The 17,313-nt window shown below is 46.2% G+C and overlaps 1 protein-coding gene across 1 annotated transcript; it reads right to left on the bottom strand.

Annotated features, from left to right (window-relative positions):
* Positions 1 to 16,123: 16,123 nt before the first annotated feature.
* On the bottom strand, positions 16,124 to 17,074 carry LOC144774004 (olfactory receptor 52D1-like). Its single transcript, XM_078659047.1, has one exon. It carries the CDS (start codon positions 17,072 to 17,074, stop codon positions 16,124 to 16,126), a length of 951 nt encoding a protein of 316 aa, XP_078515173.1.
* Positions 17,075 to 17,313: the final 239 nt, after the last annotated feature.

Below are 17,313 nucleotides of genomic sequence, written 5' to 3'. Positions count from 1 at the left end.
GAAGCAACCAGGAAGTGACGCCTGCCAGTAATTGGGCAGCGCTTCCTTGCTAAATATATGGCGCCAGTCGTTTGAAACAAACGCTGCATCTTACGTGAGGCAGACGGGACGGATTTACTCCCGTAAGAACACAACAAAAAGGTAAGAGTTAAGAGCGCGGAGGTTATGATTAACCACCCGGGGGAGGGTCCACACGCTTGTGTGTGAAGACTCGTGTGGAACTCTGGTGCATGTCGGAGTTGAAAAAATAAAAAGGAAACAGACCCGATTAAACTAGCTTTAATAATAAGTTATGGACACGGGGAAAGAGACGTGGGGAGCACCATAAAAGAAAGGGATAAAACTAGTGTTATTCGGCGATATGCACATTGGGGGCAAGAGACGGGGAGCACTTCCAATATCGGTAAAGCCCTTCACTCATTAAAAATATTATGGCTCAAGAAACAAATACTTTACATCGGGTAGCACTACGCTGTATATATAGCTTATATACGTTTTTATACTCATAAATAACTTAATAGCACCTTTTGATAATCAGTTACCCAATATAATGCATAGGACGCCAGGAGGCATATTTGCTCAAAGACAGCACGACTTTGTCAAAAACAGAAATTTTCTGAGTGTACCAAATTAAAGTCTGATATATGAATTACAACTTACAGATAGTGAACCATTATTTTGGTCATCACATCATCGAAGCTTGAATAATACCCACGATATCCACACCAGAACCCCTTTGAGGGTTGGAAGTATCACCTCAACTAACGTGAGTAAAGTTACAAAAAATCTTTAAAAATAGTACGTATGTAGTACTAGATGTCCCAAACAGGAGTTACATCTTGCTTCCTTATTCCCTCACGCAGAACGAGATACAGCAACGGAGAATAGGTACAAGAATGCATGGTTCCTAGATAAGCATGAACCCACGTTAAACTTCACAAAATAATCACAACCAAAAGAATCCTGCATGTCACCCCCAAGATAATGATAATGACACCATCACCGGTCTCTCCATACCTTGTAATGGGCTCATACTTTCTATGATGTTAAGAAAAAACACACTGCAAACGAATCTTTATCAATACCAGTAAGCATGTACCAAATGTGGTAACTAATAATGTCACAGTACGAGCATGCTTACAAAAAATGTAAATTGGAATATTGCACTACCACCTAATCTTAAACACCATTTAATGTTATGTATAACAACTGATCAAATGTTATGATCAAAAGTAATGGGCTATAACATTACCATTTTCTTTAAACAGCCTTGAAAAAGTCGGGGGTTACATTCCCCAGTACGACGAAACACGTGTTGGCTGTGACGTCTCCTTCAATAAACAGCGACAAACCCTGAACAAAAGGATTAAGACATTTAATTTTGCTGGTGTATGAACTGTACTGTGGAAACACTTGTATTTAACAATATCATATAATATCAAAACGTGTGCTAAGGAGTAACAAATATTTTCCTTGATAGGTAATAACGATTACGTATCCTATTTGGCGGTTTGGACATTTATTTTTCTTTTTTTTCCACATGCTCCCCACCCAGTGCCTCCCTACCCTAGCCTACCCTGTATAACCCTAGCCCTCCCGTGCTCCCCTGGAGAACCCCCCTCCTTCTTCTTGGCCTCTCTAAGGCCTTAAGGCTCCTACCTCAGATGCCCAGATGGTCTGATTATGTATTGAACCTAGTAAAGACGAAAACTAACAAAAAAGAAACAAAAAGGAGGAATAGACTCTAGGCAAAAAATAACAAAATTAAGCGAATCTTGGGAGGTCGTTGAAGTCATTGAATCATTAACTCGGCTGATTAGTACCTTAATCCCTTACTATTACTCCTCCTGGTCTCCTTTAACATCAGCTGTGACTATTTGGAGATACTCTTCTGCCTCCTCAACCCTTTTAAAAATTCTCATTTTGTTTTTATACATTATTTTTAGGGATGCTGGGAACTTCAGTTGAGCAGTGGCACCGAGCTGTCTAAAAGAATCTAATAGTTTGCCTAGCTCCCACTGTCTGGATGCTGTGATCGAAGATACATCCAACCTAATCTGAAAAGTAATTCCTTCGGCTAAAAGCGACCTACTCTTAAGCGCCCTATTGAGTATCTCGTCCTTGATAGTATAAGTCAGGAAATGAACTAGTATTTTCCTGGGTCTCGTTGTATTAGGGTTTTGCCTAAACGGATCCCTGTGTACTCGTTGTATGTCCTTAAGCAGTTCTTCGTCTGAAAATTCGACTTCAGTGGCTTGCTTGATAAGTCTGACCACAAATTCCTTGATATTACTCCCTTCTGCCCCTTCCGGGACTTTTAGGAGGCGCAGATTGTTCCTCCTTTGCGCATTCTCTAGTATCTCCAGCTTCTTCTGATACCCCTGTTCTCGCTGACGAAAATCGTCTATCTTCCTAGTGTGTTGGAGTGCGAGTGTTTTTAGGTCAGAGACCGTCGATTCCAATTCCGCATTTCTTGTTGCCAGATCCTCAAATTTCTCTTCCAGCTTCTCACAATATAATTTTATTTCTTGCTGGTTTTTCTGCGAAGCAAGAACCCCATTTTTAACCTCGTACCTTAGAGACTGAAGCATTATCAAAACAGACTGATCACTAGGTACAGTCCCAGAGGCAGTAATAGTATTACTAGCTGGTAAGATTGTGAGTAGGAGTTAAATCATCCATGCTGGAATTTTCTAAGATACAGTCCTCGACCCTGGACTCATTATCTGCCATCTCTAGACTCTGCATCCTGCAGACCCTTAAAGAATCTAATTGCTCAGAGCCCAGCTCTTGCTCTTGTTCTAGCTGACCCAACAGATGATACCTATTGGGTGAATGAAGATCCTCTGGGATCTCAACTGGAGAACCCGCGTCCGCAGGTTTAAGTTCAAGCACTGCCAGGATTGTTTTAAAGTAAGCTTTTAGGGAAGGTGGTGGTGGTTTGAGCTTCACAACAGGCTTCTGAGATTTAGAAGTATTTTTTTTGCCCGTTTTCTTGGAAAGCTTAGCTTTAGATTTTGCTAGCAGCAATGGCGCAATATCTGACCGCGTACCGCTACTACCTTGTCTCCCACTTTTACTCCTAAGCGTGTACCTGGAAGCCTGGCTTCCCTGTGGGTCCCTGCCTGACATATAGTGTAAAGCCTCTATAGCTTCTATAGCTCCTGATTTCTTGGACGCAGTACCCTCAGCATTAATCAGGTTGTTTTGAGAGCCTGCCCCAGTGAATTGTGGGTTTTGTAGTTTTCGCTGTATGGAACCAAGATCTTTACCCACATAGGAGATCCTTGACGCTGCTTTCTCCCCCTCTTCACTTCAGAGGCTGCCTTTGCCCAACGTACCAGTCCCCTTTCAACGATAATATTCTTGTATCCTCTCACCTTTGCATTGCCGCTTTGAGGATATCTTATGTCAGTGATGGCGGCTCCCGCCGCGTTGGGGTTGTGCTTGCGATCCAGGTCCAAGCTTCGGTAAATAAACAAAAAACAATAGGCTATGTCCTCCCAAGGTTCAAATCGCCAACCACAAGTGCACAGAGTTCAGCACTTTCCGCCAAACAGAACAAAACAAAACGCGAAGCAACGTATCCTGCCTTCCCACACAATCCCTGAGTGAGCATGGGCTGCCCAGGACCTCCGCTGCTAGAACAGGGCGAAACAAGCCAGTGAGTTTCGCGAAATTCCTCAAAGCAAATTCCGCACGGCGCGGTCTTCCAGCCGCCAAACAACTTCCAAGCCTGTCCCGCCTCCAACAACTGGCCCCAAACCGACCGGCTACGAATCAGTGTGAGCCGATCGGAGCCTCAGCCGCATCCTCTGTCGCTGCCAAAAACACTCGTCGAGCTGACCCCCGAAGGACTCCGAAAGCCCCCAAGAAAGTTCACACTGTGAGCGCAAGCATTCCTCTGCTCCCGCTGGTCGGATGTCGCGCTACACTTCGCAGAATGACCGCCCGGGCACCCAAGCCTTCCGGAGCCTCCCGACTAGCCAAGAGTGCTAGCCGCCATGTTCTCCTCCTCTGGGTACATGCCTCTCAGTTTGTGTGGGTACGGACGGCCTGAGTGTACATTCAAAGTGAGATGGGCGGTAAATGAGGACAAAAAAAACAAAAACAGAAGGATACAGAGCATCCCATGTTTTTGATCTTGGATAAAAACTGACATCCTTGCGCCATGATGCAAGGGAACCTGCGGTGGCACACATCTGTTCATTCTGTAGCGGCACAGGGGTGAGCACAAGGCTGGTACATATTCCTGTAAATACAGGCCATCCATGCATTTTTGCAAGGATACAGCTCAGTGATACAGATTTATTTGCATCAACACCCTGCACCATTTCACTGTAAATATGCCTCCTGGTCATCTGGTGTACATCACTGTCATCCACCCCCACACCCAGTCATATTTAGTAGATAAAAGGATTTCAGGTGGTCCCTACCTAGACAGCAGACACCTGTGTGGTCTGAGCCTGCATGCCAGGACAGCTGTGTATCATGTAGTTTAATCTAGGTGAGTATGGATTTGACTGTTGAAATGTCACTATGTGTAAGCAGTACCCATGGTCCACATATCCCCCACCCCTCAGGTGAGTTTCTCCCACGAGATATCAAATCTATGCTAGGGATTTGGAGGCTAGGTTAATGTGCATTGGCCCAGGGGAGACAGAGGGGCATCTTTCATAGACATGTGGTGCAGCGCTGTGCGAGGAACCATCTTGCTGCAACAAAGCTGTGTGATTAGGAAAGTGAAGGTTTGCTCAGTGTATACAACAATACACCACATCCCTGTTCTTTCCTTTATTCTGGAGCATATTCCGCTTGCTAGTACCAATGCAGGTGCCCTTGTGCCATGGTGCAAGGTTGCCTGCTTTGGTGGATGTCAGCTGTTTGTTTACCGGTGCTGGCAGAAAGGACAGGAATGTGTCATATCTTGTAGATACAGTGCATTGCTGCCCTTCTCTTTTTGACATAAGATAGCACAACTATAAGTCTTGTGAGGCTGCCTTACGGCAACATATTATCCAAATGCTCATGAGTCTTTGATTGATGTCATGTCAAACCACAGGTGAGCCAGGAGCCTTCCCTTTGGCCTGCAGCCAGTGCAGCATAGCATTGGGACATAGCTGCCTGGACTACATGACATTATGTAGTTACCCACATTTGAGCTTGTGGGAACTTGCTCTGTTGCTGATTTTGTTCGTCAGAGACAGCTCTGTCCTGTTCCACAAAGCCAACCACCATCTCTTCAAAGATGGCTGCGGACACCTGCTTCTCCAAGGGATCGAGCTAATGCTGAGGTGCTGGACTATCACCACTAACACAGTGAAAACACCACAAATGGACACTACACCAGTTTAGAATAATAAAGTATTTTTAATCTAAACTAAACAAGTCCCAAATGACAAAAATCCAACATACACCACACAAACTATGACTTTTGAAAGGCAAAAACAGTTCTGTCGATAGGAAACTATGGATGTGTTCCATTTTGTGCGAAGTACCTGTGATGCGTCGAAATCAACTTTTTTCCAGCCGCTGACAGGCACTGCATCAATTCTTCAGCCGTATGGGCCTATGTGTCAGAACTTTCTCCCGGATAGCAGTGTAACATCAAATAAAAAAGCAGCAAGAAGGGCAAAGCATTGATTTTGATGGCTTATTCAGTCCTTCACATTCTGCTGTAGCAGGAATAACCTCCAGGGGCCCAGAGCTGGACTTGGCACCACCTAGCAGTGGAGTTCAAAGAAGCTGTAGGTGAAGTCTTTGCGTCTCTGCGACTTCAGAACAGGAGGTAAGCAACACAAGCCCTTGGAGATTCTTCTCAAGAAGGTTTCATAGCGAAATACAGTCTTAGTCCTCTACTTGGCAGAAGGAGCAACTGCAGGCCAACCCAGCAAAGCAACAAACAAAAAAGGGGCAGTACTCATCTTCACAGCCCTTCTTCCTTGGCAGAGGTTCTTCTTGATTCCAGACGTAATATAAGGTTCTGGTGTTTTAGGTCTAACACGTATACCCCTTTTCTATCTGAAGTCTTTGTACAGAAAGTCTTTCTTGTTCAGTAAAACCAGTTCTGGCCTCACTGGTCCATCCACACCATAGGGGATGGAGACAGTATTGTACAAGGTGGCCACCGCCTATTCAGGTGTTAGTGACAATTCCCACTCCGCTGTAGCCCAGGGAGACCCATCAGCATATGCAGGGCACCTCTCAACTCCCTTTGTGTGAGTGTCAGGTTTGAATGCACACACAGCCCCTGTCATTCTAAAACGAGATGGTGATTACACAGGCAGCCAAGGCACACAGGTATGGTAAAGCAAGAAAATGCAGACAATCTAAAAGTGGTATTTTCATACACAAAATTAATTAGCCATCTTCATCAAAAGATGTATTTATCAAACAGACAATTAATTAGCCATCTTCATCAAAATATGTATTTTTCAATTCTGAGTTCTGTGAACCTAAACTCCAAATTTTGATCTCTTCCCAATTGAAAGTTGCAGTTGTAAAATGTTTCAAGCCATCTCTCCTATGGGAGACAACCTATGGGGCAACCTATGGGAGAGACAGCCTATGGGAGAGCCAGCCTTTCAATAGTAAAAAACAAAATGCATAGATTATTCACTATCAGGACATGTAAAACACACTACTACATGGCATACCATTTACATACACTGCACCCTGCCCATGGGCTTACCTTGGGCCTACCTTAGTGGTGACTTACATGTAAGAAAAGGGAAAGTTAGGGCCTGACAAGTGGGTGCATTTGCTAGGTCAACATGGCAGTTTAAAAACTGTGCATGCAGACAGTGAAGTGGCAGGTCTAAGACACATTTAAAGGCTACTTGTGTGGGTGGCACAATCAGTGCTGCAGGCCCACAAGTAGCATTTGATTTACAGGCCCTGAGCACACATAGCGCAGTTTAATGGGGACTTATCAGTGAATCAAATATGCCAATCATGGGTAACCAGTAATAGCCACAATTTACAAAGGGAGCACTTGCACTGTGGCGCTGATGAGCAGTGGCAAAGTTCAGAGGATTTAAACCAGCAAAGATGAAATCCAGCAGAAAGTAAAAAATACAGGAGGTAGAGGCCAAATGACAGGGGAAACCACACCACGGATGCCAGGTCTAACATACATTCCCTCTGAAAATTCTTTTCTTTGTTTTAAGAATCATGAATGAAAATTCTGACCTTACATAAAACCTCTGATTGTTGTGTCTGTTTTTATCTTTGTAGGATTGTATTCTTTGATCAGCTGCATGCCATTTCTCTCAAGGACCGGAAGACTTCTGGGTTGAGCTCTCATGCAGTTGCGCATGTCCTTTCCCAGGGGCTTGTGAATACACACAGCCATATAATTGGCGACTTTATCTGCCGGGGCCCCTTCCGAAGAGTTGGGATGAGTTATGTTCTCAGGGTCCAACATGTCAGAATTGTCTTGGGATGGTCGGAAGGGGAGCCAAGATCTAGAAGGGCCTATTTCAGCGTCGGAATCTCCTGCACCGTCAGGGGTAGCGTAATCTGGGGTCACTGGGTTCTCTATCAGTGGCAGGGTTGGTTGTGTCAGTTGGGTAGCAAGAAAGGTTTGTTTGAGCCTGTCATACGCAGACAGGTCTACCCCCGCATCTCTAGGTTGTTTGGGTGGGGGCGGGGTAGGTTCAGCTGGGGGAGTAGTGTCCAGAGATCCGGTCTGGGGGGCAGGTGCCGTGGGCAACGCAGCTAGCAGGGCTATGGCCTGATCAATCCTCTTAGAAAGTCTGTCCTCAAGGGGGGTCATAGCCTCCCCCACTGCCCTGTAGATTGATGCGTCTAGCGTATCATAAAAATCATCATCCCAATGGAGGTCTGCCAGGGTGTTATTCCCCCTTGGGAATCAGCCACATAGTCCATTTCCATCATGAAATGTGACTGACTGAGGTACAAAACAGTTAAAGTCTAGGTGACAGACCTGCAGCCTATGTAGGTTGCCAACACTGGCTGGGTGTCAGCCAACTGATAAGAGGTGAGGAAACCTCACATATTTCTGGGTCACTGCCCTGGGGAGACAGCCTGGACCAAGAGAAAATATATTGAGTCAAACACCTGTGACCTGCGTAACTCCCCACAAGTGCAGCGCGCTAGTTACAGACCCTGAAAATGTCAGGCCGTGTGACACAACATACAGACTCTTCTTTCGAGCAACGTGTCAAAATAGGCAGCAGAGCATAGCGTTTTATGAAAGGGATCGACCATTAAAAGGGCAGCAGCACGATCGTACACCTTTTCGGCTTCTTACTCAGGCCACACACTGCTCGGGGAAACCTCTCAGGACTTCGAACATGCACGACACGTCCCTCATGGCCTCTGCAACCCCCTGGAAGAGGGATGTCAATGCTGAGCTCACGATCCAGGCAAGAGACCACATTAAAGATAGCAATCTCAGTTCCAAGCATGTATGACGTGCTGAGCTCTGCAATCAACAGAAACACACAGCTTATTAGCTTAACCACATCGATGCTATGCATTTTCCCCTCCTGTGCTGGGATTTACTTATTCCCATGTTTCATGACGAGCTGGGCTCGTCATGAGCGTGCGAGGAGGCTACCTCATGATGAGCCCAGCTCGTCATGAGCGTGGAAGGGGTTAATGACATTAACAATGTCAATCCAAGCAGTTATCAAAAAAGTTAGCACAATACAAACTCAGCAAGAGAAAAACACTTATCTCGGCTGTGCAGCAGCGAAGAAAGAGGATGGGAAGCCAGCGGAGCCAGAATATGTTGGTCTGCATCGCCCCTGATTGGAGGATCCATGCTGGTGGCTGATTGGACAATTTTTCTCACTACCTTTTTCCCATGGTTTCATGGGAAACATAGTTGTTATATGTTGTTTTGGCGGCTATTAATAACGTGAAGAGAGGAAGGCATATTCCTTGCCTCCAGTCCTGACATAGAATTACTAAATCAATTACGTATACTTAACACACTATTCTTAATAGAGACATGCATCTCCTGCTACTTCACCATGTCTTTGTTATCCTGATTCCTTTTCATTATAGAATAGAACACACACCCCAGAGCAGAGTTGAAACTAGAGGTGTTAGACCTCTTAGCCTCAGGATGGTCTTCTCTCAAACTGTTTGCCTCTACTCCTCCATTTTGCCGAAATTATTTCTGTTGGCCTTAGGGCTTTACCAGTGCTAAAGGTCTTGTGCTCACTCCAATCAATTATGGTTAAATTGGCTTATATCCAATTGATATATTTTAATTACCTGTAAGTCCCTTGCAGTGTGGCATACCATACACCAGTCCTGTAAATGAAATGCTACCAGTAGACCTGCAATACTTATTGTGCCGCCCAATTAAGTAGCACCTTAAAACCTGTACCAGGCCTACCATAACATATGTATTTGTAAAGCGCACTTTCAGCTGTAGGTATCTTGGCGCTGAATAACAGATGTTTCTTGTTACTCAACTCAATGGTACTCACTGTATTCACCTCAGATTGAGGAATGGCTGAGTGGACCCACCGGGGTTTGAATCTGTGGCCATGAGGTCGAACACAGGCCCCTGCAGTGGAGGCAATAGCCCACTGAGCCACCAGACCCAGCATGCCTGAGTGCAGCTTTTAACTGCCATGTCAAATGGGCAATGAAACCACCCTTCTCAAGCCTTAAACCCCACTTTTATTACATATAGGTCACCCAAAGGTAGGCCCTAGGTAGCCCATAAGTTAGAGTGCTGGGGAATAGAAAGGACGTACATATATGTTTAAGCCTTACATGTTATGGTAGTGAAAAAATCCTAAATTTGATTTTCACGACTGTGGGGCCTATTCCTCCTATTGTATAACACGAGGACTCCCTATTACATTTAATATGATGTAATTTCCAATTGGGAGCAGGTAGCAATGTCATGAATCCAGGACTACCAGAGTTACTCCAAGGGCTAGTTTGCTGGCCTCCTGTTCAGAGGCACAGGGACACAAAAGTCTCCTATCAACTTAATTCCGTACCTGGACCCAGTCCTGATTGAATCCTGTCCCACCAGTCCTAGACCCTTGTCTTTGGTGCTAAAGGTGTCCAGATGTCCAAATCCTAAAACTGAGGCCTTTATAAATGTCTGGCCAAAAACTTCTCCAGAGAATTAGGAGGAGGGAGACCGGGACCAACTGCTCGCCTATCTGTCCAAGGTGCATCGCAAGTCGGATTGACTTTGCAGGTTATCCCACTACGTTCTTCTCCGCAACAGCAAATCCTTTTTAGTGGTTCTCCCAAAAGGTGTCTCCGGCCTCATGGAACTGTTTTCTTCTACAGCCCTCTGCCTAGTCCCACTGGAGATTTACAAACGTTTATATCTGTACCGCAGTTTCGACCAAAGGTTCTCCGATGATAGCCTTTCCTCCTCAGACAACTTCGTCTCAGATTATTTTTCTCAGAAATTCTTCTAAGTCCGAAGGTTAGTGCTGACGGGGCCCAATCCACTGTTTGTATCTTAACTGAGCTCCATCACAGTCGGCCGTAATTGTCAACCTTCACCCCATCTCTCACAACTAGATATCCATGATTGGCACTTTGATCATTTAAGGGGCTGGAGTTCAATGAAACCTCTAAACAATGCATATCTCCAGAGCGGCTGATTAGATTTGTGTTGTTTTTGTGTCAAATAATTTATTACAATGGACTCTACTCTAGATTTCCTGTGTTTTCACTTTATTGCTGTTTTTGTGTTTCATAAATACTTTATACATTGCCTCTAAGGTAAGCCTGAAAGCTTGTTGTGCTAAGGTACCCATGATTAAGTGGTTAGTTTAGTGACTTATTGTGGTCCACCCCGCAATGGATTATGGCTGATGCATAACTAGGACCCGGTCAACCAACAACCCAATTTTTCACAAGCCTCATTAATATTAATGGAGTAAGATTCTACAAAGCCTACTGAAGATTAATGTTTGCGCTTTGACAGATATGTAAATGTAAATGTAAATGTAAATGTAATGGACTTGTAAAGCGCACAGCTGCCCGTAAGCGTCCCGGCGCTTGCTTAGGGAACCCGTCCTGGTATTCCCCTGTGAGAAACCCCGGCAGGGTGTCCACAAGGTGAAAGCCAGGCATCCCGCTGCGAGGGGCCGTAGTGGAGATTAAGCAAGCTATTGCCCAGAGTCGCAGAGTGTGACCCGTGAGTTGAGTAGGCACCAGAGCGAGAATTGTCGAGTCCATGGAACTTTGAGCCCGAGACCTGCCGAGGCAGGGAATCGAACCCTGGTCCACAGTCGATCTCAGCTTCCGGGTCTGCCGCCTCTAACCACTGAGCCACACTTCTCCTATATAGATATATAGGTCTTTCACATCAAAAAGGTATTCCCAGTTTGCAAACAAGCCTCTGTTTTTGTACAGTGACAGCTTGAGACCAAAAAATTACACCAGGACATGAATATGCAGCTAGGTGTACTTTATTTCTTCTTCACAGCTTCTTGCTCAATCAGCCTCTTGTTCTTCTACCACCCCACAAGACATACTTCAATACAATCTGACATCAAAGAACGACGACTTAGAGGCAGATAATTGTAGCTTCTAGAAAGCGTTCACTCGTGGCAATACCTTTGATTTAAAGGTAAAAAGGCACCTTCAATACCCCACTACCTTTTTATGTTTTTATGTTTGCTTTCTAAGAGCGCTTCGTGCGTTTTTGCAGGAAAAACGCTGTTTTAACTTTTTTCTTTGCATTTGCTGGCTCTGGGCATTTTGCCCTGCATTTTAATTTCCCCCCTCACTTGCACCATAATCTGTGCCCCTCACCGCCGTTTGGGCGGGTCTGGTCCTGGGGTGGGTGCCTTGCTCGTTTTGGCAGACATCTTTGAGTGGAGTGAGTGGAGTAAGGTGATTCCACCTACCAGCGCTTCAGTGCGCAGGCGCCGCCTGGGAACATCTATTTAGGCGAGTCCCTCCCACTCTCAGCCCCTGACAAGGTAGCTGCTGCCTGTAAGAGCGCTTCGTGCGTTTTTGCAGGAAAAACGCTGTTTTAACTTTTTTCTTTGCATTTGCTGGCTCTGGGCATTTTGCCCTGCATTTTAATTTCCCCCCTCACTTGCACCATAATCTGTGCCCCTCACTGCCGTTTGGGCGGGTCTGGTCCTGGGGTGGGTGCCTTGCTCGTTTTGGCAGACATCTTTGAGTGGGGTGAGTGGAGTAAGGTGATTCCACCTACCAGCGCTTCAGTGCGCAGGCGCCGCCTGGGAACATCTATTTAACGCTCCTCCCCTAGCGCAGCGGGATCGCGCAGCGGGCGTGTCCTCGCGTGGCCGGAGTCGTGCCAGAGTCCTGCCCGTCTGCGCCCGTCCGCGCTAAGGACGCGCAGGACGTCGCGGGATTCTGGTTGACGGCTAGTGTGCCATTCTTATGCTGCCATGCTGACTTACTCGCGTGAGTGCCTGTATACTATCGGTCAGGTGAGTCCTTGCTGCATCCATCCACCAGTGCATCCGCTACGAGGTCCTTATCAGTGCCCCTGTAGAGGGTGGGATCTTGACTGTCCGAGGCTTTTACCTCGGAACAATCTTTTGGCTGCTCGCCGTACTAGAGACTCCCCTTCTTCTTTGCGGATCCTGAACCTTAATGTTAGGTCAGCTTTAAAACATCATCAGAACATCTATGACCTCATTGAGGAGGAAGCCCCGGACATATTTGCCTTAACTGAAACCTGGCTCCAGGATGTGGACAATGCTATCCCCAATCTAGCTTGCCCCCCTGGCTATTCTATGTACACCTTGAATACATCGTCCAGAGGTGGGGGTATAGCCCTAATAGTAAGATCTAGCTTTCCCTGTGTGTGGAGCGCCCTTAATATCTCTGGGTGTGAAAGTGCCTTGTTTAAGGTCTCTGTCTGCCCTGAGTTCACGCTCTCCGGGATGGTCGTGTATCGTCCGCCCGGCAGCGATGTGGGGTTTAGAAATGCTTTCCCCGACATTGTTGGCCCTTTGGTCGCAGACTGTGCCAACTTCTCCATCATGGGGGATTTAAATCTGCATTTTGACACCCTCTCAGGTCTGACAGTGCGTACCGTTATTTCTGACCTAGAGGCCTTTCAACTTGCCCAGATGGTTTCCCAGCCGACCCATATCGGGGGACATATTTTAGATCCCTTTTTCACTAATTTACCGGAGATTAAAACCATCTCTATTCTACCGGTAGAATGGTCAGACCATTTTTTGGTGTCCATTCGTTGTCCTGTCTCAGCCACCGTTTCTAGCTCTTCGGCTAGGCGGGTACCGAGGAGAGCTTGGCATAAACTGAGGTTAGAAGACTTCCATCTTCTTCTACAAGAGGAGCCGCTGGGTTCTTTGACGGATGTAGAAAAGGGGTATGACCTCTTCTGTTCCTGGATTACCAGGGCTCTTGACTCGTTGATACCTATTGTATCGTCTAAAGTCAACTCTAGAGAGTCAAGCCCCTGGTACGATGGCGCCCTTCGTGCCCTGAAGGGAGCCTGTAGACGGGCGGAGAGGGCCTGGCGTAAGACCTATGGGGCTGATTTAAAAGCTCAATATGCCAGGTCCGTAAAGCTCTACCATCGGGCTATTTGCCGAGCTCGAGCGGCTTTTTATGCTGCAGAATTCAGGAACAGTGCTAATCCGTCGAAGGCCATTTTTAAGGCCGTAAAAGATCTTATGGCAAAGCGGACGACCTCCGTGACTGTAACCTCTCTCTCCCACTGTGAATCCCTTGCTGCATATTTCTTGGGGAAGGTCCAAGCTATATACCGGACATTCTCTAGCATAGGGCCCAGTTGGGAGAGTACTAGTGGGCCACCTCATCAGTCTACTCTGCTTGCCTTCCCCCTTCTTACCACGGATGGGTTTGACAAACTTGCGTTGCAGATCAAATCTGGATCTCCCTCTGATCCAGTAAGGCCTGCTCTCTTCCGAGATCAGGCTTTTATAGGACGCTTGGCTGTGCAGTCCCTCGTCAACCTTTCCTTGGAATCTGGCGTGGTGCCAGCTAGGTGGAAGCAAGCTGTGGTGTCCCCAATTATTAAAAAGCCCTCACTGGACCCGTCTAAGCCTGAAAGTTACCGTCCCATCTCGCTGCTACCCTGGCCGGCAAAGATTGCAGAGGCCCATGTCAACTTAGCCCTGTCTGAACATCTTGTCCGGACCAATGCCCTTGACCGCACACAAAACGGCTTCCGTGCTGGTCACAGCACGGAGACCGCGTTACTTGTGATGGTGGAACATCTCCGTGCAAGGCTGGATGCTGGTCAAACGGCGGCGCTTATATTGTTAGGTCTTAGCGCCGCCTTTGACACGGTATCTCACAGCATCCTCCTGCATCGGCTTGAGGAGTATGGCATTGGTGGCCAGGCGTTGCAATGGTTCCGCTCCTTCCTCGACGACCGCTCCTTCTGTGTTGCCATTCCTCCCTTCAAGTCCAAGATCCAACCACTGGCCATGGGGGTCCCGCAGGGGTCCTCGCTGAGTCCCACGTTGTTCAATCTTTACGTGAGACCGCTGGCTGATGTCGCTAGGCAGTGGGGCCTAACCTTGGTCTCATATGCCGACGACACACAGCTGGCGGTTACTCTCAGCGGGGACGCGGAGACTGAGGCCCCTAGGTTTCAGTCTGGACTGAAGGCGGTGGCTAGCTGGTTGACAGGTAACTGTCTCCAGCTAAATGCCACAAAAACAGAGGTGATGGTTGTCGGCAAGGGAGTGGAGCTGTGGGGCGATCAATGGTGGCCTACAGAGCTGGGACCCACTCCAACCCCGGTGTTGGAGGTGAAAAATTTGGGGGTCTGGCTGGATGCGGGCCTCACTTTTGTAGGGCACACCAAAAAAACTGCTGCCTGCTGCTTCGGTCTGTTAAGAGGTTTGAGACCTGTTCTCAAGTTCTTCGATGCCCCGACCAGGCAGCTGATGATCCAGGCAACCATCATCTCTCGCCTGGATTATGCTAGCTCTCTTCTGGCCGGGGCCAACCAGGCCGAGCTAACTCGTCTGCAGCGGGTTCAGAATGCTGCGGCGAGGGCGATTGTCGGCCTGCCCAGATTCTGTTCGGTGACAAATGTTTTGCGCTCCCTACATTGGCTTCCGGTAAGGAAGCGTATCCTCTTTAAGGTGCTGTGTCTTGCTTTCAAGATCTTGAGAGGTATAGGCCCGGAAATTTTATCCAGCTGTCTTTCCTTCTATGTTCCCACCCGCACCCTCCGCTCCCAGGGTCTGGCCCTTGCTGTGGTCCCCAGATTCAGGCTTAGTTGTATGGGTGGCCGCTCTTTCAGTGTAAAAGCTGCAGTAGCGTGGAACTCCCTCCCTGTGGAAATTCGCTTATTGGAGGATCTTTTGACCTTTCGGAGGGCTATAAAAACATTCCTGTTTTAAATTGTTTCTTTATGTAATATTATTTTCTCGTTGTGTTATGTACTACCTTGTCTCTGCGCCGGGACGCTCCTTGGCTGGAGTATCTGTGCGCATAAGAAATTAATATAACATAACATAACATAACTACCAATGGTCTTCAAGTCTTCAATTGGGAATGATGGGTAAGGGATTACGCTCACCAACTCTAAATGAATCCCCCATAATAGAATGCACAACTTTTATTCCTAAAAATATCAATCGCCTTGGGAGTAAAGCAGCAAAATAAACCAAGTTAAAGAACACCATTTCTAAACTGCTCTGCACATATCCGGTCACAATCAATTCCATGATTGCTATAGTAGCCACCAAATGGAAATAAAACAGAAAAGTTTCCAATGATATTTTATCAAAACTGAGAAATTGACAGAAGGAAGAAGTAATAAATGAGTTGCAACAGAAGGCAGAGGTGAAGAATTGAGAAGTCGTTGGATGCATCTAGAGATTTATTACCAGTGCTACCCCCAGTAATTTACATTTTTTAATTGTAGCAGTCCTTTATAGGAATGCAGGGCCCTGGATCATTATATCATAAACAATTACGCTCATACAAAAATGCAATGAGGCTGCCACTAGAATAAAGTTGAAGCATCTTGAAAGCAATTCTTTGGTGAAAGGCTGTGTTCAATGCACATAAAATGTTAAATTACTGAGATTTCCACATATGAATTTCTAAAACAAGGGACTGAGCAGTGAAGATAATCTTTTTTGTACCATCTTGATATCATGACTTTCCTTTACTGAATTCTCCTCCACTGGAACAGCTTCTTTAAAGTTGTCCTAATGGCCTTGGTGTTAACACCATAAACCACTGGATTTAACACCGGTGGGGCTACAATATAGAGGTTTGCCAGCAGGATGTGAATGTGCGGAGGTATCCCCATCCCAAGCCTATGTGTAAAGAATGAAAAAAATGCCAGGATGTAAAATATCAGTATAATGCAGACATGGGCAGCACATGTGCTTAGTGCCTTCAAGCAGGCAGCCTTGGATGGAAGAGCAAATACAGCTCTGAGGATCAAAACATATGACACAAAAATGAACACAAAATCTAAGCCAGTGGTCAAGAAAGCTGCAGTGATGCCGTACACGCTGCTTGAGCTTATATCTCCACAAGCCAGTTTGGCTACCACCATATTTTCGCAATAAGTGTGATGAATCACATTGTTGCCACAATATTTTAAATTCATTAAAAAATAAACGCCAGGAGCAACAAAGACAAGGCTCCTGGTGACACAAACAAGTGCCATGTTTCCAATCACTTTGTTGGTGAGAATGGTTGTGTATCTCAGAGGCTCACAAATTGCCACATATCTGTCAAAGGCCATAGACAGCAAGATCACAGACTCCAGCAGGAAGAAGAAATGAAAAAAGAAAGTCTGGATCATGCAGCCTGTGAACGTCATTGCCCCAGCATTGAACCAGAGAATGGCCAACATTTTGGGTAAAATAGTGGAGGAAAGCATTAGGTCAGTGGCAGATAACATACAGAGGAAAGCATACATGGGCTCATGAAGGCTGGACTCAGAGACTATTAAGTAAATCAGGGTGAAGTTCCCTAAAAAGGCCACCACATACATGGCACAGAAGGGTATAGAAACCCAATGGAATATGGAATCCAGTCCGGGTATGCCAATTAAAATCACCGTTGAAGGTCGCATGAAGATGACTGTATTATTATAATTCATTGCGGCATGCTCTGATCACGATCTGAAAGAAACAGAAGCAACGGTATATGTCAGTTCTAAGTCAAATAATTTGGGGTCAAATCACTGAATAGTTAACATATTATTTAAAGCACTATCAATAATTGTTAGCCAGGTGAATGTCGTGACCTCTACCTGCTTCTACACACAGACAATACAAAGAAAGTTCTTCAAATAGCTACAGAGAACACCAGGAAAATGGTCACCCAGTCTCTGATAAT

This window comes from Lissotriton helveticus, chromosome 8 (genome assembly GCF_964261635.1).
Source record: "Lissotriton helveticus chromosome 8, aLisHel1.1, whole genome shotgun sequence".
NCBI classification, from domain to species: domain Eukaryota; kingdom Metazoa; phylum Chordata; class Amphibia; order Caudata; family Salamandridae; genus Lissotriton; species Lissotriton helveticus.
The sequence above is the reverse complement of the archived record's forward strand: the minus strand, read 5'-3'. Positions and strand labels throughout refer to the sequence as shown.